Source organism: Procambarus clarkii, chromosome 32, assembly GCF_040958095.1.
Source record: "Procambarus clarkii isolate CNS0578487 chromosome 32, FALCON_Pclarkii_2.0, whole genome shotgun sequence".
Lineage (NCBI taxonomy): Eukaryota > Metazoa > Arthropoda > Malacostraca > Decapoda > Cambaridae > Procambarus > Procambarus clarkii.
In genome coordinates, this window is record NC_091181.1 from 27,726,860 (window position 1) to 27,750,805 (window position 23,946).

Here is a 23,946-nt window from a genome sequence, read left to right on the forward strand (position 1 = left end):
CCCCCCCACAACCCTCCCCCCCACAACCCTCCCCCCCACAACCCTCCCCACAACCTGGCCCCCCACAACCCTCCCTCCCCACCAACCGCCACCCTCCCCACCTGGCTCCCTATCCTCCCTCCGCCTAACAGGAGGTCGGCTCCGTCTCCCAACTCATCTTTAGGCAGCATTTGCTGCCGGTGTGCTTGTGTGGGCTGGCGAGTACTGGCACGGCCTGCCTGCGTGCGCGCGTGCCTGCGTGCCTGCGTACGCTGGCTACGGCTCGTGTGTACATACCCAGCACGTGTACTCACCTATTTGAGCTTTCGGGTAATGAGTTGAGGCTTCCTAGAGTTTACGTCACTAAAAGGTTCACGTGTGTGTGTGTGTGTGTGTGTGTGTATATTCACCTAGATGTGCTTGCGGGGGTTGAGCTCTGCTCTGTCGGCCCGCCTTTCAACTGTCACTCAATCAACTGTGTGTACTATTATTTTTCACATACACACATAGCAGCCCGAAGCAGCTGTCTAACTCCCAAGTACCTATTTATTACTAGGTAACAGGGGCATCAGGATGAAGGAAACTCTGCCCATTTGTTTTTCCGCCGGTGCCGTGGATTGAAACCCCTGTCCCTAGTTCCACGAGTCTAAAGTGCTGTCCACTCAGCCACCATCAACCCGAGGGAATCTGTGTGTGTGTGTGTGTGTGTGCGTGTAATTACCTAAGTGTAATTACCTAAGTGTAGTTACAGGATGAGAGCTACGCTCGTGGTGTCCCGTCTTCCCAGCACTCTTTGTCATATAACACTTTGAAACTACTGACGGTCTTGGCCTCCACCACCACCTCACTTAACTTGTTCCAACCGTCTACCACTCTATTTGCAAAGGTGAATTTTCTTATATTTCTTCGGCATCTGTGTTTAGCTAGTTTAAATCTATGACCTCTTGTTCTTGAAGTGCCAGGTCTCAGGAAATCTTCCCTATCGATTTTATCAATTCATTCCTGTGTGTGTGTGTGTGTGTGTGTGTGTGTGTGTGTGTGTGTGTGTGTGTAGACGCTCGCAGCGTAGTGCCATCACTGAGCCAGTGCCACTGACGTCACCCATCACGTGGCGGTTTGTTTTGGCGAGTGCCAGGTGGGCACAAGTGTGTGCCGCAGTGCCACCCCTGCCCCGCCCTACCCACTACCACCAGTTCACCACACCAGCGAGGGCCTCAATATGCCGCTTACTTCGTCTCCTGGCTAGGCTACCAATGAAAGAGGGAGGGGGGGGGGGTGTCATTCATCTTTCACCATGAACAGTAGCTTCAGTGTTTGAGTTGTTTTGGGGTTATTTGTTAGAGCGGCGCCGCATTCATCATTGTTGGTATTGCGGGAAGATGGAGTACGAACAGGCTGCCGGAGACCACGCTAAACAACTATCCCAGTGAAGCACACCCGGGCGAGCAACACCCTTGAGTGTGATCCAAGAGTGGTGTTGTTGTTGCCTGAGGGACACGTTAAGGGGGGAGGCAGGTCACGCTGGGGATCTTCGATTGATGAAGATTAAGCCACCCAAAAGGTGGCACGGGCATGAATAGCCCGTAAGGGGATCCTCCTTACCATCGATGAGTTTGTGGGTGTTTCTCCGCAACAATTCCTAAATCGCCAGTTATCGTGCTTGATAGCTCAGTGTTATCGTTTATACTTGATGTTATCTCTGCCGGGCTAAACTGTGTAGGCTTTCCTATTTGACTCCAGGCAGCTCATACCTTGAATGGGGTTCCAGCTCTTTGGAAATAGGGTTGTTGATTAATGAAACAAATTACTGGGTAAAATAATAGGCGTGAGAGCTATTGAGTGTTTCAAGCGTAAGTTAGACATGTATATGAATAATTTTGAATGAATATAAATATGTCTCATTTGAACCAATAAGCCTTCCACAGCTTCCTATATTCTTATGTTCAAACATGTCACCACCTACTCTTTGTCTTTCTAGATTATGCAAATCAGGCTTTTTTAATCTCTTCTTAACGAAGATTTCTAGGTCCTGGAGTTACCTTTGTTATTCTTTTCTGTGAACATTCAAGTGTTAGAAGATAAATATTTGTGTACAGAAATACTGTTAAGAAATTAAAGTTCAAGAGTAGACTAAAAGATGAACTCAAGAAAGGGATATTCATCAGTAGTGCAAACAATGACCCTATAAAATCTACTTTGGCAAGACGTAAGACGACGTTTGGGGAAAAGTAAATATGGCGGCCTGTTGAAGGACACAGTTGAGATGGGACGATGAGGAAGTTTTGTATTATTATTATTATTTGCTACCACAGACGTGGCCACACATTTACAATGCTAACCAGCATATATACATTTTCTTCTGTCCTCCATGGACAGGGTGAGAGATGTGTTAAACATATAGTTCAGGGATTTATTGAACACTCAACCACAGAAGGTATGGGAGTTGCCAGCGTGATGGGAGCGGGGAATGGCCCCCAATGGCACCCCCCTTCGCCCAACCACTTGGGCTGGACGGTCTCGCTTCATGCAGGTCGGCGTTCAATATCCGACCGTCCAAGTGGTTGGGCACCATTCCTTTCCCCCGTCCCATCCCAAATCCTTATCCTGATTCCTTCTCAGTGCTATATAGTCTATTGGCTTGGCGATTTCCCCTGATAATTCCATCCATTCCTCTGGGTCAGGCTGGGCTCGGAGGCACCACACACAACACGCCCACCACACACAACACGCCCACCACACACAACACGCCCACCACACACAACACGCCCACCACACACAACACGCCCACCACACACAACACGCCCACCACACACAACACGCCCACCACACACAACACGCCCACCACACACAACACGCCCACCACACACAACACGCCCACCACACACAACACGCCCACCACACACAACACGCCCACCACACACAACACGCCCACCACACACAACACGCCCACCACACACAACACGCCCACCACACACAACACGCCCACCACACACAACACGCCCACCACACACAACACGCCCACCACACACACAACACGCCCACCACACACACAACACGCCCACCACACACACACACACGCCCACCACACACACACACACGCCCACCACACACACACACACGCCCACCACACACACACACACACCCACCACACACACACACACGCCCACCACACACACACACACGCCCACCACACACACACACACGCCCACCACACACACAACACGCCCACCACACACACAACACGCCCACCACACACACAACACGCCCACCACACACACAACACGCCCACCACACACACAACACGCCCACCACACACACAACACGCCCACCACACACACAACACGCCCACCACACACACAACACGCCCACCACACACACAACACGCCCACCACACACACAACACGCCCACCACACACACAACACGCCCACCACACACACAACACGCCCACCACACACACAACACGCCCACCACACACACAACACGCCCACCACACACACAACACGCCCACCACACACACAACACGCCCACCACACACAACAACACGCCCACCACACACAACAACACGCCCACCACACACAACAACACGCCCACCACACACAACAACACGCCCACCACACACAACAACACGCCCACCACACACACAACACGCCCACCACACACACAACACGCCCACCACACACACAACACGCCCAACACACACACAACACGCCCAACACACACACAACACGCCCACCACACACACAACACGCCCACCACTCACACACAACACGCCCACCACTCACACACAACACGCCCACCACACACACACAACACGCCCACCACACACACACACAACACGCCCACCACTCACACACAACACGCCCACCACACACACACAACACGCCCACCACACACACACAACACGCCCACCACACACACACACAACACGCCCACCACTCGCACACAACACGCCCACCACACACACACACACACACACAACACGCCCACCACTCGCACACAACACGCCCACCACTCACACACAACACGCCCACCACTCACGCCTACATATATATCATCACATACACATGGCGCTGAATAACCTATCAGGCTTTTCGATGTGCAACTCCGTCAGAAATGCACATGTCTTAGCAAATCAGAAACGTTCAAACCCAGCAATCTAACCTAACCTTTGGAGGCCGATACATAGAGAACGTTAATGTTACGGCGATTACATTTGTTTACTAATGCATTGCAGGCGATGAGTCACAATAACGTGGCTAAAGTATGTTGACCAGACCACACACTAGAAGGTGAAGGGACGACGACTTTTCGGTCCTTCCTGGACCATTCTCATCGACAATCGACTTGAGAATGGTCCAGGACGGACCGAAACGTCGTCGTCACTTCACCTTCTAGTGTGTGGTCTGGTCAATTTACTAATGCATAGTTTTTTTTATCGAATTGGTCGAATATCGAATGTAGGGCGTTGGATTTTCAACTTTCTGTCAAACAGAATGCAGAGAGTGACGGTCAATCAAATAAGATAAAGCCCCAAGTGCAGTGAAAAGCTCTGTACCCCAGGGCACAGTCCTTGCACCACAGTTATTTCTCATTTTTATCTTGGATATAGACAAAAATACGAGACGCAGCTTCGTGTCATCCTTTGCAGATGATACAAAAATCATCATGAAAATTTCCTTTGTCGAAGACACTAAAAAACTGAAGGCAGATATTAATAAAGTTTTCAATTGGGCAACTGAAAATAAAATGATGTTTAACGGTGACATGTTCCAGGTACTGATGTTTGGTGTAAACGAGGAACTTTAAACGAAACACAGGGTACAGGACACGATCAGACCTACTCATAGCAGAAAAACAACATGCAAAGGATCTGGGAATTATGATATCTGACGACCTGACATTTAGTGAACATAACCGAGCAAATATAGCGGCAGCCAGGAAAATGATTGCATGGATTATGAGAACGTTCAAATCCAAAGACCCCATAGCAATGCTAATAATATTTAAATTACTGGTGCTGTCTGTCGTGGTGCTCAGTGCTCGCTTCCCCTTTCAGAGCAGGAGAGATCTCTGAAGTAGGGGGAATACAGAGAACATGTACGGCACGCATAGAAACGATAAAGCATCTAAATTATTGGGACCGTCTCAAAGCTTTCAAAATGTACTCTGTGGAAAGGAGACGAGAAAGGAATCAAATAATATATATATATGGAAGATATTTGAAGGCCAGGTCCCAAATTTGCAAATTAGAATAACAACATACTGGAGCGAAAGATACGGAAGGAAATACAGAATGAAGACTGGAGAAAAGAGTAGAGGTGCCATAGGCTCAATCAGAGAACACAGTCTGAACATCAGAGGTGCACAGCTGTTCAACACCCTCCCAGCAAGCATTAGAAATATTGCTGGAACAACTGTTTGTGTATTCAAGAGGTACTTCGATAAGTTCTTGTAAGAAGTGCCGGACCATCCAGGCTGTAGTGGATATGTGGGCCTGCGGGGCGCTCCAAGCAACAGCCTGTTGAACTGCTGTCGAGCCTGGCCTCAGTCCGGGCTCGGGGAGTAGAATAACCCCCAGAACCCTCTTCAGGTATGCTCCAGGTACGTGAAAAATGCGGCGTATTCCTTCTCGTACCTGACCCCGGGTGTAAATTCCAGCATTACATAGCAGAACGTTACATAGTCTTCTTCTCATAATTACCGCCATAGCAGAGCCTCTGACGTTGTTGACTGTGTAAAACCAGGCCGCTTGACCCCCTCAGCCCCAGTGTTTACACACACACACACACACACACACACACACACACACACACACACACACACACACACACACACACACACACACACACACACACACACACATATAATATGCTTTCTCCTGCTTTGCTCAAAATTATCAAAACTACTCTGCAACAAACTGTCTGGGATCTTCAAGGCACATCTTCATTCAACCCAGGCAGACGTTGGGTATTGAACCCCACTTTATTCCCAGCCTACATATTTCCCTCATTGGTAAAATTTACGATGATTCATCGTAAATACGTCACGAACGTTGTTAAAACGCATGGAAGCTGTTAACAGTAATCTATTAAATAGCAATAACTGGAGCGGAAAGAGCTGTTTAATATTCTTCGCCAGCACCGGCTACCTTGCCACCAGCGAGCGCGCACCATCGCACCGCCGCCCCAGTTATCCTCTGGGATTACTGAAACTCTTCTGTTCGTTTTTTGTGATGAGGGAGCCCAGTTTTCTGTGGTTAGAGAGCCCAGTTTTCTGTGGTAAGAAAGCCCGGTTTTCTTCGTCTCTGACCTGGTATACTCTTCTAGTTTGTTTTGCTCCATAAGCTCTTTTTGTATTGTCAATGAAATTTTGTCATTGTGAGGGATGAGTGAATTCGCCGAGTGGAGGCAGATATGTCAAGAAGCAGACAAACTGAATATAGAATGTGTTGAGAGACAGAAACAAGTATATATTGACGAGATGTAAATATATATATATATAATAATTCCAACACGAATCTTCTCAATATTTATTACGTTTTTCTTCACTGTCGAGGGTATTTGAAAAATGAACTCTCCAAAATTCATTCTTTTATTTTTGGTCTGGCTCCTGAACGCGTTTTGTAATGCTTATTACATTTTCAAAGACGTTGAACATTGTCTTGACGTTGAACTTATTACATTTTCAAAGACTTTAGTTTACACACACAACTGTTACCTGAAAACACTAAACAGTTTTACTTATACTAGCACTAAACAGCTTATCCGTCTTACTTCAACCTGTCAATAATAATAATAATAGTTGTCCCCGTCCTTGTGTATCGGCAGGCAGCCGACGCAGCTGAGCGTGGTGTGGCTGCGTCGGACGCGGCGGGTGGCGCAGGAGGCGCCGTCCTGGGAGCCCTCCATGAGGAACCCGCTGGAGGGCCTCTGCGTGTGGGCCGTCCCCGCCAACATCGCCATCACCGTCACCCTCTTCAGGGACAACCGCACCAACGAGTTCGAGGACAAGGAGTGGACTTTTGTCGTCGAGGACGTGAGTACTGGGAGGTTATCTTCTTCTTGAGATGATTTCGGGGCTTTTTAGTGTCCCCGCGGCCCGGTCCTCGACCAGGCCTCCACTGGGAGGTTATCTTCTTCTTGAGATGATTTCGGGGCTTTTTAGTGTCCCCGCGGCCCGGTCCTCGACCAGGCCTCCACTGGGAGGTTATCTTCTTCTTGAGATGATTTCGGGGCTTTTTAGTGTCCCCGCGGCCCGGTCCTCGACCAGGCCTCCACTGGGAGGTTATCTTCTTCTTGAGATGATTTCGGGGCTTTTTAGTGTCCCCGCGGCCCGGTCCTCGACCAGGCCTCCACTGGGAGGTTATCTTCTTCTTGAGATGATTTCGGGGCTTTTTAGTGTCCCCGCGGCCCGGTCCTCGACCAGGCCTCCACTGGGAGGTTATCTTCTTCTTGAGATGATTTCGGGGCTTTTTAGTGTCCCCGCGGCCCGGTCCTCGACCAGGCCTCCACTGGGAGGTTATCTTCTTCTTGAGATGATTTCGGGGCTTTTTAGTGTCCCCGCGGCCCGGTCCTCGACCAGGCCTCCACTGGGAGGTTATCTTCTTCTTGAGATGATTTCGGGGCTTTAGTGTCCCCGCGGCCCGGTCCTCGACCAGGCCTCCACTGGGAGGTTATCTTCTTCTTGAGATGATTTCGGGGCTTTTTAGTGTCCCCGCGGCCCGGTCCTCGACCAGGCCTCCACTGGGAGGGTGGTGGTTGTATCAGTAGCACTTTTCCGCAGTAGTGGCTGCACAAGTAATACTTTTACTAGTAATGGTTGTACCAGTAGTTGTAGGGATAGGTGTACCAAGGAGCAGGAGGAACCTGCTGCTTGGGTAACAGCTTCTCCGTATCAACCTACCCAGGCTTTGCGCCCTAGAGAGGTCACTCCAGACCGTCAACCAGAGCGAAACTCCATAGTTTCCTGAGACTGATGGATGTTTACTACTGGTTGTAGTAATAGTTGTACCAGTAGTTGCAGTAATAGTTGTACCAGTAGTTGCAATAGTTGTACCAGTATTAGTTGCAGTAATAGTTGTACCAGTATTAGTTGCAGTAATAGTTGTACCAGTAGTTGCAGTAATAGTTGTACCAGTAGTTGTAGTAATAGTTGTCAGTAGTTGTAATAATAGTTGTACCAGTAGTGGTAGTGGTCAGTGTGTGGTGAGCAGGGGCGGATCTACAACTATTGAAGCTTGAGCCTCAGGGGGGGGGGCCCCGTATTCCGGAGGGCCCCTGAAGCCATTTGAGTCCACATTCCTTAAACATTCTGGGTTTACATCGCAGATTTAATACAAATCTAAGATGTATTTAATACAACAAATTTAATTTGTCGTGGAACAACCCTTTGTGGTGATTTGTCGTTGAATAATCCAATTGTGGTGATATGTCGTGGAACAACCCCCCATTGTGGCGATCGGTCGTGGAACAACCCCCCATTGTGGCGATCGGTCGTAGAGCAACCCCCCATTGTGGCGATCGGTCGTAGAGCAACCCCCCATTGTGGCGATCGGTCGTAGAGCAACCCCCCATTGTGGCGATCGGTCGTAGAGCAACCCCCCATTGTGGCGATCGGTCGTGGAACAACCCCCCATTGTGGCGATCGGTCGTGGAACAACCCCCCATTGTGGCGATCGGTCGTAGAGCAACCCCCCATTGTGGCGATCGGTCGTAGAGCAACCCCCCATTGTGGCGATCGGTCGTAGAGCAACCCCCCATTGTGGCGATCGGTCGTAGAGCAACCCCCCATTGTGGCGATCGGTCGTAGAGCAACCCCCCATTGTGGCGATCGGTCGTAGAGCAACCCCCCATTGTGGCGATCGGTCGTAGAGCAACCCCCCATTGTGGCGATCGGTCGTGGAACAACCCCCCATTGTGGCGATCGGTCGTAGAGCAACCCCCCATTGTGGCGATCGGTCGTAGAGCAACCCCCCATTGTGGCGATCGGTTGTGGAGCAACCCCCCATTGTGGCGATCGGTCGTAGAGCAACCCCCCATTGTGGCGATCGTCGTGGAACCAGGTTCAGGAGACAGGTTTGACGTGATATCAACTAGATCTTTCTCTGTCCGTTTCGTGGACTTCGTTTCCCCTTCGGTACCTTGCGTCTGGCCTCCCTGTTCCCTTCGCCTGGTTTCATTATCTTACATTTACTTGGGTTGAACTTTAGTAGCCATTTGTTAGTCTATTCCTTCAGTTTGTCTAGGTCATATTGTAGTCTCTTGCTATCTTCCTCGGTCTTAATCCTCCCTACAATTTTTGCATCATGTGTGTGTGGGTGGGTGGGTGTGTGGGTGGGTGGGTGGGTGGGTGTGTGTGTGGGTGGGTGGGTGTGTGTGTGTGTGTGTGTGTGTGTGCGTGTGTGCGTGCGTGTGGGTGTGTAATTTATATATTTTTATAAAATACAATGAACGTTAGACAGTTCTCAAAAATTACAAAAATCAATTATCACCTTAATTAAGTTATATTAATTTAGGATCATTTTATCTTGCCTCCTATAAATGTAAGTATTGAAAGCAAATTATAATTTTTGAAGCTGTCAACACTATACGAGTTTACCAGCTAACATAAAAAACGAGCACGTTTTTCGTTGAGAGAAAATTGGATTTAGTGTTCTCTCTTTTCATGGCTAACATTTATAATTTCAACCTTGTGTGTTTTCACAGTAGCAGGCCTCAATATAATTTGTTTTGTCGGGGACAAGCAGCCTGTGTGTATGTATGTATATACTTTAGTCTTATATGGACGTCCCCCTCCCCCAAAGGTCACACTCCCGACATGTGAGTCCATGAACGGGTGAAGTTGTTCTCGAAATTATTATATTTTGTTTCTGTATAGCATCTTATAAACTAATTAAATACAGTATAGCGTAAAACACACATTTTAACATGTATATGGGTCGGTAAAAACTGAAAATGGTAGAACAATTTGTAATATAATTAAAACTTTTCAAAATACTTGCATACTGGAAAGAAAAGTTTTACAGTTTATACACGAATCCAACAACCAGGGGTATACTCGGCCAGGGGTATACTCGGCCAGGGGTATACTCGGCCAGGGGTATACACGGCCAGGGGTATACACGGCCAGGGGTATACACGGCCAGGGGTATACTCGGCCAGGGTTATACCCGGTCAGGGGTGTACACGGCCAGGGGTATACTCGGCCAGGGGTATACCCGGCCAGGGGTGTACACGGCCAGGGGTATACTCGGCCAGGGGTATACTCGGCCAGGGGTGTACACGGCCAGGGGTATACTCGGCCAGGGGTATACACGGCCAGGGGTGTACACGGCCTGGGGTATACACGGCCAGGGGTGTACACGGCCAGGGGTATACTCGGCCAGGGGTATACACGGCCAGGGGTGTACACGGCCAGAGGTATACTCGGCCAGGGGTATACACGGTCAGGGGTGTACACGGCCAGGGGTATACACGGCCAGGGGTGTACAAGGCCAGGGATATACTCGGCCAGGGGTATACACGGCCAGGGTGTACACGGCCAGGGGTATACTCGGCCAGGGGTATACACGGTCAGGGGTGTACACGGCCAGGGGTATACACGGCCAGGGGTATACTCGGAGTATACACAGCTTCTGGACGTGTATACCCTGGGAGATGACTGTAGTTGTGGACAATGTCCAGGACTAAGGTATGCTTGTTGGTTGGTCAGGAAACACTTCTGGTCGCCTGAGTAGCCCTGCAGAGCGCCACCAGCCCGCCCTCTCCACTCCCTGCTTGATGGAGTTCTGGGAGTTGTTCTACTCCCCAAGCCCGGCCCGAGGCCAGGCTTGACTTGTGAGAGTTTGGTCCAACAGGCTGTTGCTTGGAGCGGCCCGCAGGCCCACATACCCACCACAGCCCAGTTGGTCCGGCACTCCTTGGAGGAAACTATCTAGTTTTCTCGTGAAGATGTCCACGGTTGTTCCGGCAATATTTCTTATGCTCGCTGGGAGGATGGTCCTCTAGGTCCTCGAGTCTAGAGCGCTGTACACACAGCCATCACCCAAACTGTGTGTGTGTGTGTGTGTGTGTGTGTGTGTGAGAGAGAGAGAGAGAGAGAGAGAGAGAGAGAGAGAGAGAGAGAGAGAGAGAGAGAGAGAGAGAGAGAGAGAGCGTCAGGTTCAGCTGTACTAAGAGTGTTGTGGTGTCCACAGGTGTCGTCGTCGGGTAAGCGGCGACAGGTGGCGACGGCGCTGATCAACATGAAGCAGTATGCAGGGTTCAGCGCCCAGCACGACGTCAAGGTCAAGCTACGACCCCTCAGCAAGAAGGTCATCTCAGCCTCCCTTGACCTCACCTTATCCTGCCTCTTTCTTCGCGAGGGCAAAGCCACGTGAGTACCCTCCATAGTCTGTATGATGGGGCAAGGGCCCTCCATAGTCTGTATGATGGGGCAAGGGCCCTCCATAGTCTGTATGATGGGGCAAGGGCCCTCCATAGTCTGTATGATGGGGCAAGGGCCCTCCATAGTCTGTATGATGGGGCAAGGGCCCTCCATAGTCTGTATGATGGGGCAAGGGCCCTCCATAGTCTCTGTATGATGGGGCAAGGGCCCTCCATAGTCTCTGTATGATGGGGTAAGGGCACTCCATAGTCTGTATGATGGGGTAAGGGCACTCCATTGTCTGTATGATGGGGTAAGGGCACTCCATTGTCTGTATGATGGGGCAAGGGCACTCCATAGTCTGTATGATGGGGTAAGGGCACTCCATTGTCTGTATGATGGGGCAAGGGCACTCCATTGTCTGTATGATGGGGTAAGGGCACTCCATTGTCTGTATGATGGGGCAAGGGCACTCCATTGTCTGTATGATGGGGTAAGGGCACTCCATTGTCTGTATGATGGGGCAAGGGCACTCCATTGTCTGTATGATGGGGTAAGGGCACTCCATAGTCTGTATGATGGGGCAAGGACACTCCATAGTCTGTATGATGGGGCAAGGGCACTCCATAGTCTGTATGATGGGGCAAGGACACTCCATTGTATGATGGGGCAAGGACACTCCATAGTCTGTATGATGGGGCAAGGACACTCCATTGTATGATGGGGCAAGGACACTCCATTGTCTGTATGATGGGGCAAGGGCACTCCATAGTCTGTATGATGGGGCAAGGACACTCCATTGTCTGTACGATAGCCACTGGAGTACCTGCCACCTGTCTCTGCTACTCTAGTAGACGCGTCATATTTCGTCTTGTGTTCACCATCATTTACTCTGTGCCTGTAACGAGTGGCTTAGGTCAACAATTACTTTATTTTAAATTACTATTAATTACTTTTGAATATAATTACTTTTACTTTTTTAATAAACAATTCCTTTATCCACTATGTAATCACGTTAACTTGCCCAAGTATTGCCTATTGTATAAGGTCATTATTATTATTATTATGAAGAAGAAGAAGAAGAAGACGGTATTATTCCTAAATATAAAGCCGCTTCTCTCCCTCTCTGGGGAGGATGTTCATGGCTTTGCATTTCTTAAGTTAGAGTTCAGTCCCCCCGAAGATCCAAGTGAATGCCATGGTGATGTGCACTATTTTGTTGATTTGTAATTGATGTGGCGTAGATGGTGGGTAGATTATCAAGATACCGTTGTTTGGCCTCAGGGAGAGGTCGAGCTGTGATTGAGTAGCAGGTCTCTACTTTCTTGGGCCCTCGTCATTGTGAGTTGCTTGGTGACAAGCAACTGTTTCATGTTTTGACAGCTCGAGGTTAATCAACAAAAAACCAAGTTTTTTTTACATAAAAACATGCTCATAATATTCTCTCTCTCTCTCTCTCTCTCTCTCTCTCTCTCTCTCTCTCTCTCTCTCTCTCTCTCTCTGATTTATTCCCTCATTCTCTCAATTTTTTAGTCTGTAAACGAGAATAAGAAGTATGGGAAGAGACATAGTAGTTATAGTTGAGACCAAAGTTGACTAGAATGTTTAGGAATGACAGATAACAAGAAGAGAAAGGAAGGAAGTGTGAGGAGGTCGAGCGACACAGCTCCTCAAACGACATGTGAACTTTTAATAAATATAAATGGATGGAACAAATCCAGAAATTTGGATTTGTTAAAGAAAAAGTGTGTTGGAAAAGATAGTGGCAGAGGGGATAACAGGAGACCCAGGCATGGATAATGAAGCAAAAGCCCGATAAATATTCAGTTCATTAGCGTCACACACACACACACACACACACACACCCACCCACCCATGAAGCGTGTTGCTGCTATAAGATTGACCTGGCTGCCGGCCACAGTTATACGTGACCCCAGGTCGTACTTGACAGTGAGAGCCTTGTTGCAACTTTGTGTCAAGTGTCGTTTATGTCTCGCCACTCCTCTGAGACGACAAATTGCAAAGGTCGCTTAGATGAACTGTGAGAGTTGGATGGGATAAGTTTTTGTGCTTTTTCCCGCCTCCTCCGACTCCTGGGGAGTCCAATAGGACTCGCTCTTCCTTTCTCGACATTCTACACGGTTTCCCCAGAACTCATTCCCAGAACCCCCGGAACCCAAGTCCGCAGCATCCACAAAACCTCTCTGGAACCCCCAGGAACCCTTTGGATCCCATCTCCTGTGCCCCAAGGAACTGGCTCACTGCCCCATCAGGACGTAATCCCAGAAACCCCGGGAACCCACTGCTCGAACAGACTGAAGAACCACTCTTGGAAGCTTGCAGAAACTTTCCCCCATATCCTTGAGAAACTCACCCGTGTAACGCAGAAACTCAGCCAGGTCCCTCTTGACCCAATAACAACTCTCACTTCCTGACTTTGCTAAAGTAGCCTCCATCGGAACCTCCAGAACCTCCTCCCAGTAAGTCTCCACGGTCACCCTAAGGATTGTTTTCCTGAACATTTCCCCGGGAACACTGCTCTGCACCCCTGAGCCAGGGGTGCAGAGGACTGGGTCCAAATCTGAACACAGAGATAACACCACATGAGACCAGAAGGTATGGCAGGATGTGCAGAATACCCCCGTTGAAAAGCAGAGGTGCAATAGGTACTCTGAGAGAGAACTGTCAACATTAGGGGCCCGAGACTGTTCAACGCTCTCCTGCTGCACATAAGGGGCATAACTGGCCGGCCTCTCACAGTGTTCAAGAGAGAACTCTACAAACACCTCCAAAGAATACTTAATCAACCAGGCTGTGATTCATACCTCAAGCTGCGAGCAGCCACATCCAACAGCCTGGTTGACCAGACGACCAATTGGGAGGCCTGGTCGGAGACCGGGCCATGGGGCTGTTAATCCCCGGAAGCTACACAAGGTAGACAGGTAGCCACCAATACCTCTCTTGAGACAACTCGCGTCCCCTCTCCTTCACTCTGCGTCGGGTCTTCAGTCAAGTAAAAAAGTCTGCTGAGCACAGTTGTGTTGAAGAGACATTCACATCCCAGGAGAGTGGATGGTCCTTGTGAGGGGCTGAGAGGCGCATGGACACGATGAAAGGGGAGGAGGTACTAGATGAGGGGAAAGAGAAATGGAGTAGGTGAAGGAAGAAGAGGGGAGGGGAGGGGAGTAGTTATAACTTTATAACCAATGTTATAACCTATTTTGTGTAATGAAGTTGTAAATAAAATAAAATAAAATAATAAGTTACAAATAAATAGTGGGTTGTAGAAGACAATATGTGAGCGTTTGTTCTCACCTAATTGTGCTTGCGGGGGTTGAGCTCTGGCTCTTTGGTCCCGCCTCTCAACCGTCAATCAACAGGTGTACAGATTCCTGAGCCTACTGGGCTCTATTATATCTACATTTGAAACTGTGTATGGAGTCAGACTCCACCACATCACTGACTAGTGCATTCCATTTACTAACTACTCTGACACTGAAAAAGTTCTTTCTAATGTCTCTGTGGCTCATTTGGGTACTCAGCTTCCACCTGTGTCCCCATGTGCGTGTACCACCCGTGTTAAATAATTCATCCTTGTCCACCCTGTCAATTCCCCTGAGAATTTTGTATGTGGTGATCATGTCTCCCCGAGATCTTCTGTCTTCCAGCGACGTGAGGTGCAGAGGTGTAGGTGCCCCACAAGGCTTCCCAGGATGCTACATATCCTCCTCTTCAAGGATGAGGGTCTTCACAAATGCAACCAGATGTGGTACCCCCTATATATATTAATTAAAATATATGTCGTACCTAATATCCAGAACCGCGTTACTTGACATTGTATGCAAAGACCGATTTACCTAAAAGAGTGATTTTCGTTATTGTCAAGTATTTCTTTCCAAATTGGTTTATCCCAATTTACATTATTATATCAAGAAGATGAATTACTGACATAGTTATGTTAAATTAGGACAGGATAGGATAGGTTGATATTGGCGATGGCTTCCTAAATCTCGCAGGAATCACGCTCGCTGAGGACCAAGTCACTCTCTTAAATCGGGTAATAAACTGTCACGTTATGTCCAGACCAAGCGAGATGGCCTGGAAGGCGGAGTTGGAGGTCTTGCTGGGCGACCTTTTCGATCTTGGGACACAAAGGAAGAGCACAGCTGAAGATACTCTGCAATTAGAGCGTCTGGCGGGAGGAAAGATTAGAGGTATCTATAGAGGCACCATTATGTCTCTTAGGCTCAAAGCTCAAGGTGAGAACCTTCGTGAAAATAAGAAAATAGTTGTCAGAAGAGGTGATGAATCGCCAACATGTGTCATCTTCCAAAAAAGGATGAATATAGTGAGAAAATAAACCTCATTCTCTGATCAAACTAAATTCCAAAGGGTCGCTAGGGATTCCACTACCGAATTGAAAACGAGGGTAAACATATTGGTTGAACCTGTTAATGGGCAAATTCTGGACTCACCTGCTGTAAGCGTGGGGAGCACACGACTGTATATATGTACGGCACTGTTCACACCCACTTGGACCCCATCACCCATCTGGACCCCATCACCCACCTGGATCCCATCACCCACCTCGACCCATCACCCACCTGGACCCCATCACCCACCTGGACCCCATCACCCACTTGGACCCCATCACCCACCTGGACCCCATCACCCACCTGGACCCCATCACCCACCTGGACCCCATCACCCACTTGGACCCCATCACCCACCTGGACCCCATCACCCACCTGGACCCCATCACCCACCTGGACCCCATCACCCACCTGGACCCCATCACCCACTTGGACCCCATCACCCACCTGGACCCCATCACCCACCTGGACCCCATCACCCACCTGGACCCCATCACCCACTTGGACCCCATCACCCACCTGGACCCCATCACCCACCTCGACCCATCACCCACCTGGACCCATCACCCACCTGGACCCATCACCCACTTGGACCCATCACCCACTTGGACCCCATCACCCACCTGGACCCCATCACCCACCTGGACCCCATCACCCACCTGGACCCCATCACCCACCTGGACCCCATCACCCACTTGGACCCCATCACCCACCTGGACCCCATCACCCACCTGGACCCCATCACCCACCTGGACCCCATCACCCACTTGGACCCCATCACCCACCTGGACCCCATCACCCACCTGGACCCCATCACCCACCTGGACCCCATCACCCACCTGGACCCCATCACCCACTTGGACCCCATCACCCACCTGGACCCCATCACCCACCTGGACCCCATCACCCACCTGGACCCCATCACCCACCTGGACCCCATCACCCACTTGGACCCCATCACCCACCTGGACCCCATCACCCACCTCGACCCATCACCCACCTGGACCCATCACCCACCTGGACCCATCACCCACCTGGACCCATCACCCACTTGGACCCATCACCCACTTGGACCCATCACCCACCTGGACCCCATCACCCACCTGGACCCCATCACCCACCTGGACCCCATCACCCACCTGGACCCCATCACCCACCTGGACCCCATCACCCACCTGGACCCCATCACCCACCTGGACCCCATCACCCACTTCGACCCCATCACCCACCTGGACCCCATCACCCACCTGGACCTCATCACCCACCTGGACTCCATCACCCACCTGGACCCCATCACCCACCTGGACCCCATCACCCACCTGGACCACATCACCCACCTGGACCACATCACCCACTTGGACCCCATCACCCAGCTGGACTCCATCACCCACCTGGACTCCATCACCCACCTGAACCCCATCACCCACCTGGACCCCATCACCCACCTGGACCCCATCACCCACCTGGACCCCATCACCCACCTGGACCCCATCACCCACCTGGACCCCATCACCCACCTGGACCCCATCACCCACCTGGACCCCATCACCCACCTGGACCCCATCACCCATCTGGACCCCATCACCCACTTGGATCCCATCACCCACCTGGACTCCATCACCCACCTGGACTCCATCACCCACCTGGACCCCATCACCCACCTGGACCCCATCACCCACCTGGACCCCATCACCCACTTGGACCCCATCACCCATCTGGACCCCATCACCCATCTGGACCCCATCACCCACCTGGATCCCATCACCCACCTGGACCCCATCACCCACCTGGACCCCATCACCCGCCTGGACCCCATCACCCGCCTGGACCCCATCACCCACCTGGACCCCATCACCCGCCTGGACCCCATCACCCACCTGGACCCCATCACCCACCTGGACCCCATCACCCACCTGGACCCCATCACCCACCTGGACCCCATCACCCACCTGGACCCCACACACCACGACCCCCCATACGTGCCATAATGTCTCATCAACCCGTCCTCCTGTTTAGATAGTACTTTTTGTAACTATGTGCACCATAGTACAAATATTGACATACTAAGTAATTAGTAGAATTTTGTACTATTCACTTTATAAGTCTGAACAAATAAATAAAAATTAAATATTCCTAGGCCTAATACAGCACACACACGTACTGTATTAGGTCTCAGATAGCGTGTATTAGGCCTAGGAAGGTTAGGTTAGGCTTAGCTTTCTCTGAAAAATAGTTGAAAATCGTTTTCCGGTTTGTCCAAATTCAATAGTACTGACTGCTACTCTAATTGTGTTGTACGCCCGCTGGGGGTCTGACGACTAAGATGACAGCGTTCGGGATTCATAGTCCTAAGGTTCCGGGTTCGATCCCCGGCGGAGGCAGCAACAAATAAGTCAGCGTTTCCCTGTTCACCTAGCAGTAAATAGGTACCTGGGAGTTAGACAGCTGCTACGGGCTGCTTCCTGGGGGTGTGTAACTAAAAGGAGGCCTGGTCGAGGACCGGGCCGCGGGGACGCTAAGCCCCGAAATCATCTCAAGATATGTACTATATAGTCCTCGTCCTTACTAGGAGTACTATCAATATAGGGGGATGGGCTGGCTGCCATTGGAGAGTGAATGAGGGGACAGATAGAAGTGGTAGGGATAAGAAGATACTCTTCAAGTCACTTGTGTTGTCCCGTCTCGAGTACTGCTCAGTACTCACTTCCCCCTTCAGAGCAGGAGAGATTGCTGAAATAGAGGGAATACAGAGAACATATACGGCACGCATAGACGAGATAAAACACCTAAATTATTGGGATCGTCTCAAAGCCCTCCAAATGTACTCTCTAGAAAGGAGACGAGAGAGATACCTAATAATATACACATGGAAAATACTGGAGGGTCAGGTCCCAAATCTACACAGTAAAATAACAACATACTGGAGTGAACGATATGGAAGAAAATGCAAGATTGAACCAGTGAAGAGCAGAGGTGCCATAGGCCAACCCGTTCTCGCAAATTTAATAAGTCAATATTGACTTATTAAATATGTGCATAGGTGACATACTTAACATAATAGATACCCTTAAAAAGATTCATAGAAAACACCGACCTTACCTAACCTTGTTAGTATGTTAAGATAAGCATCTTATTGCTTCGTAATTACAATTATTACCTAACCTATAATAGGTATAGGTTAAGTAATAATTGTAATTACGAAGCAATAAGATGCTTATCTTAAGATACTAACAAGGTTAGGTAAGGTCGGTGTTTTCTATGAATCTTTTTAGGGGTATCTATTATGTTTAGTATATCACCTATGCACGTAGTTAATAAGTCAATATTGACTTTACGAATTTGCGAGAACGGGTTGCATAGGCACAATCAGAGAACACTGCATAAACATCAGAGGTCCGCGGTTGTTCAACGTCCTCCCAGCAAGTATAAGAAATATTGCCGGAATAACCGTGGACATCTTCAAGAGAAAACTGGACGGTTTTCTAAGAGAAGTTCCGGATCAGCCGGGCTGTGGTGGGTATGTGGGCCTGCGGGCCGCTCCAAGCAACAGCCTGATGGACCAAACTCTCGCAAGTCGAGCCTGGCCTCGGACCGGGCTTGGGGAGTAGGAGAACTCCCAGAACCCCATCAACCAGGTATCAACCAGAAGGAATGATGTCATAGGAGTAATTCAAGTTCAAGTATGTTTATTGAGATAAGCAATAAATACATCTCAAAGGGATAGAGTAGCTTAGGCTATTTCTACCCCCCCATAGGAGTAATGATGGAACAGAAGGAAGAGGAAGTAGTGAAGGAAGAGAGGGAAGGAGAGGAAATTGGATGGTGGCGCGCACTGTGAATTATTCCTTCCCTCTCATTCCCTCCCCCTCGACTTGACCTCTGTTCACTGTCGTACTAAAGGGCTCTTATCTTCCAGAGGACCCAAAACAGAAAACGGGGCAGTATGTCAACCCCGCGAGCCGCTGCCATTTTCTAGTACGACGATTTTTGGCCTTAGGGTAAAGTATACGTCAAAAAGCGACGGTGTATTAGGAGGACGGGCTGCTGCATCTCCCTCACCCATTCTGGCCCCCTCCCCCTTTCTCGCCCCCCCCCTCCCCCTTTCTCCGTCACCCCCTTCACCTCTTGTCCTTCTCATCTCACCCCTTACCCCTTGTCATTCTCTCCCCCCCCTCACCCCCTTCACTCCCCCCCTCACTTTCCCTTCCCCCTCTTTCGTGCATCGTGTACAGTATTTAGGTTTATCCTAGAGCTCATCCATCGAACTCAATTACGGGCTCACCATAGCCCGTGCTACATGGACATTTCGTGCAGAGTAACTAAATCTATAACAACAACAGCTCATCCATCCCCCTCCCCCCCTCTTATCTATAATGTACTGGTCGGCGCTCTTGTTCCCTTTACTCTCCCCTCCCTGGCCCCTGACCCCCCACAGTTCCCTCTCCCCCCTCCCCTCTTCCAGTCTTTATCTTATCATACCCTTCCCTGGCTGACCATGCTCTCCCTCTCAACAAGCGTCTCTCTTTCTCTCCTCTTACTAATGTATCGCCTCTCACTCCCTTCTCGTCCAGGACGTGAGCTCTCGCCACCTATATTCCCTCTTCCCCCTCCACTCTCTCCACCCCACACTCCTCCATCCCCACCACCCCACACTCCTCCATCCCCACCACCCCACACTTCTCCCCTCCATTGCCCCCCCCCTTTAACCCCATTCCTCCTCCCCCCGATCCTGACCACCCCATACTCAATCCCCCTCCCCACCACGTCATTCTCAACCCCCTTCCCACCAACCCATACCCCTCTCCTCCAATTCCCATTCCCCTTTGCTCCATTCCCACCATCCCATCCTCCTCCACAACCCCCCTCCCCCCTCCCCACAACCCAATGGAAATGTGCTGTTACACCTACACGGAGACTTTGAAGAACTAAAAATAGCAGAGAGAGCCGACTAGTACAAGTACACACTCGGAATACCAACAGTGGGAAGAGTGAATATAGTGGTAGCAATGATTTATAATCCCCTAGCAAACAATAGAAGGCCTAGAGAAGAATACACCAGATGCAGTGAAAATTGTCTGAAGGTGATGAAACAGTAGCCACCGCAGCTAGGGAAACAAGAGCTAAAATCCAAATAACGGAGGACTTCAACATGCATGAGACGGAATAAATAAGGATCCTCATGGGGGTGATGAGACATGGTGAGCAAAACTGGTAGACATGGCAGACAAACACTTCTTAAAGCACAACATGTCACAGAACCAACATGAGTAAGAGGAGACGCTCTGCCAGCAACACGTGACTTGGTGTCATCCCAAAATGATGCAGGTGTTGAGGAAATAGATTAAGAAATGCCTCTAGGTAGCCTCGTAGCCTGGTGGATAGCGCGCAGGACTCGTAATTCTGTGGCGCGGGTTCGATTCCCGCACGAGGCGGAAACAAATGGGCAAAGTTTCTTTCACCCTGAATGCCCCTGTTACCTAGCAGTAAATAGGTACCTGGGAGTTAGTCAGCTGTCACGGGCTGCTTCCTGGGGGTGGAGGCCTGGTCGAGGACCGGGCCGCGGGGACACTAACGCCCCGAAATCATCTCAAGATAACCTCAAGATAGGAGCTAGCGACCACTGCATTGTCGTACATGAATACTTAGTGGAACTGGTTGCACAAAGAAACACGTTGAACAAGAGAGAGAGATTACAGACATGGGGACTACAGTAGGATACCTGGTTGATACCTGGTTGAAGGGGTTCTGAGAGTTCTTCTACTCCCCAAGCCCAGCCCGAGGCCAGGCTTGACTTGTGAGAAAGGCGTTCCAGGACTCATGGTCTGGTGCAGAGTGCAAATGAATACTGTCTGTGGCTACTTCAAAATCCAGTGGGATTAGGGTGACATCTGATATATATGACGATGATGGTATCCCGTTCACGAAGAAATCTTTTTTTGGGGGGGGTTTTCAATATGCAGTGTGCTTAAGGGCTCACTGAAAACAGAATCGTACTGTAGCCTCATCAGTAATTCACTCATTTCTTTGTTGTCATGAGGTTGAGGGGACTTTCTGCAGGAAATCCAATGGGAAAGAGAAATAAAAGGGAAAACATCAACCGAGATGATGTAATTCATTGCTGGGAAATATACTGATGTAACAGAACAGTTCATGCCACTCAAAAAGGAGGTGGATGAAAAAAGTAAAGTTAAAAAAAGTAAAAAGGGCGATGCAGGAAAACTACAGAAAGGACAAAAAAGAAAGCCTAGAAAAAGTACAGACAAATGGAAGCAGAGAACAATGGCGAGGTATTAAAGAGAACAAGAAGTGAATACACCCGATTTAGGAGAGAAGCCGAGAGGTAATTTGAAAATGACATTGAGAAGCTGAGGAACAACCAAAGCTGTTTTATGGCCTTATAAGGAGAAAAACGACAGAGACCATGTACTCAAATTGAGGAAACAAGAGGGAGTTCTCACAGAGAATGATAGGGAGGTATGCAAAGAACTCGATGAAAGATTTCAGGCGGTCTTTACATTAGAACCAGCGTGGAGACCAAGGTCGCGCTCATGATAGACCAGGGAAAATACTGGATAACATTGTAGCTATGGTGGAAGAAATGAAAAATCCTGTGGGAAGTAGACGTAATAAAATCAGTGGGGGTCAGGTTATCTTGAGGTTATCTTGAGATGATTTCGGGGCTTTTTTTTAGTGTCCCCGCGGCCCGGTCCTCGACCAGGCCTCCACCCCCAGGAAGCAGCCCGTGACAGCTGACTAACATCCAGGTACCTATTTTACTGCTAGGTAACAGGGGCATAGGGTGAAAGAAACTCTGCCCATTGTTTCTCGCCGGCCCCTGGGGATCGAACCCAGGACCACAGGATCACAAGTCCAACGTGCTGTCCGCTCGGCCGACCGGGGAGCCGGTCGGCCGAGACAGGAAATCTCGACAGGAAATCCCGATACAGGAAATCTCTTGAGACAGGAAATCTCCCGGGTGCCTTGAAAAAAGCAAGTGTAATCCCAATATTCAAAGAAATTTATAGAAAGGAGGCAGTAAACTTCAGACCAGTGTCATTGACAAGTATTCCTTGTAAGTTGCTGGAGAATGTAATCACGTCGAGAATGGTGGAGCATCTTGAGAGGATCAACTTGCATGGATTTAGGAATGGAAAATCGTCCCTGACGAACTTGATTGAGTTTTATGAGAAGGTAACTAAAATAAGACAGGAAAAGGTAGGTTGGGTCGACTGTATTTTTCTAGATTGTCTAAAGACATTTGACACTGTTCGTTATGAAAGACGTACAAAATGAATAACTAAGATGGGATAACTGGGAAAACACTGAGCTGGGTGAGTGAGTCTGTGAAGGACGGTAGGCAGAGTCAGTCAGAGAGAAGGTTTCAAGCTGGAGGAAGTGAGGGAACTATCAGGGAAAAAGCGCAAAGCCATTACGACTATATAGCACTTGGAAGGAGTCAGGATAAGGATTTGGGATAGGGGGGGGGGGGGAATGGATGGTGCCCCACCACTTGGACGGTCGGGGATTAAACGCCGACCTGCATGAATTGAGACCGTCGCTCTTACCGTCCATCCCACGAGGTTGGGTTCAAGCTGGAGAAATGTAACGAGTGAGGTCCCACAAGGCTCTATCCTGGGACCAATGCTGTTCCTAATTTATGTGTACGACCTACCCGAGGGACCGAGCTCAGACATATCAATGTTTGCAAATGATGCAAAGCTGATGAGGAAAATTATAACAGATGACTGCAGAGAGTTACAGGAGGACATTGACACAACTCCAGGAGTGGTCAAACAAATGGTTGCTGAGTTCATTCCCAACAAGAGTAAGGTAATGAGAATCAGAAGGGGAGAGAGGAGACCAGAAGGCTTCTACACCATATGGAAAAGGCGGCTACAGGAATCAGAAAGAGAGAAGGATCTGGGAGGGGATATAATTTGTAGACACACCAGAGCCGCACACAAACTGGATAACATCGGGGGCATATGTGTCGCTGGCAAATATAAGAACATCATTTAGGAATCTGAATCAGGACTCTTTCAAAGCAATTTACACACATCATTTGTTTGTCAAATACTTGAATATGCATCACAAGCATGGAATCTGCACATTGTGAAACATTAAGCCAAAATTGAAAAGTAGGGAGATTTGCAACAGGACTGGTGTCAGAGGTAAGAGGGCTAAGATGCAAACATAGGTTAATGGCACTAAATCTCACAACCCTAGGTG

The 23,946-nt window shown here is 49.4% G+C and overlaps 1 protein-coding gene across 1 annotated transcript in view; it reads left to right on the plus strand.

Moving 5' to 3' along the window:
- Positions 1–23,946, plus strand: part of Ehbp1 (Eps15 homology domain containing protein-binding protein 1) — a 380,163-nt gene that overhangs the window by 68,931 nt on the left and 287,286 nt on the right. Inside the window, exons 3-6 of the mRNA XM_069334860.1 lie at positions 6,808–7,015; positions 11,175–11,353; positions 15,428–15,603; positions 21,860–22,004. Coding sequence (XP_069190961.1) covers positions 6,808–7,015; positions 11,175–11,353; positions 15,428–15,603; positions 21,860–22,004 — 708 coding nt within the window. The remainder of the gene's footprint in view (positions 1–6,807; positions 7,016–11,174; positions 11,354–15,427; positions 15,604–21,859; positions 22,005–23,946) is intronic.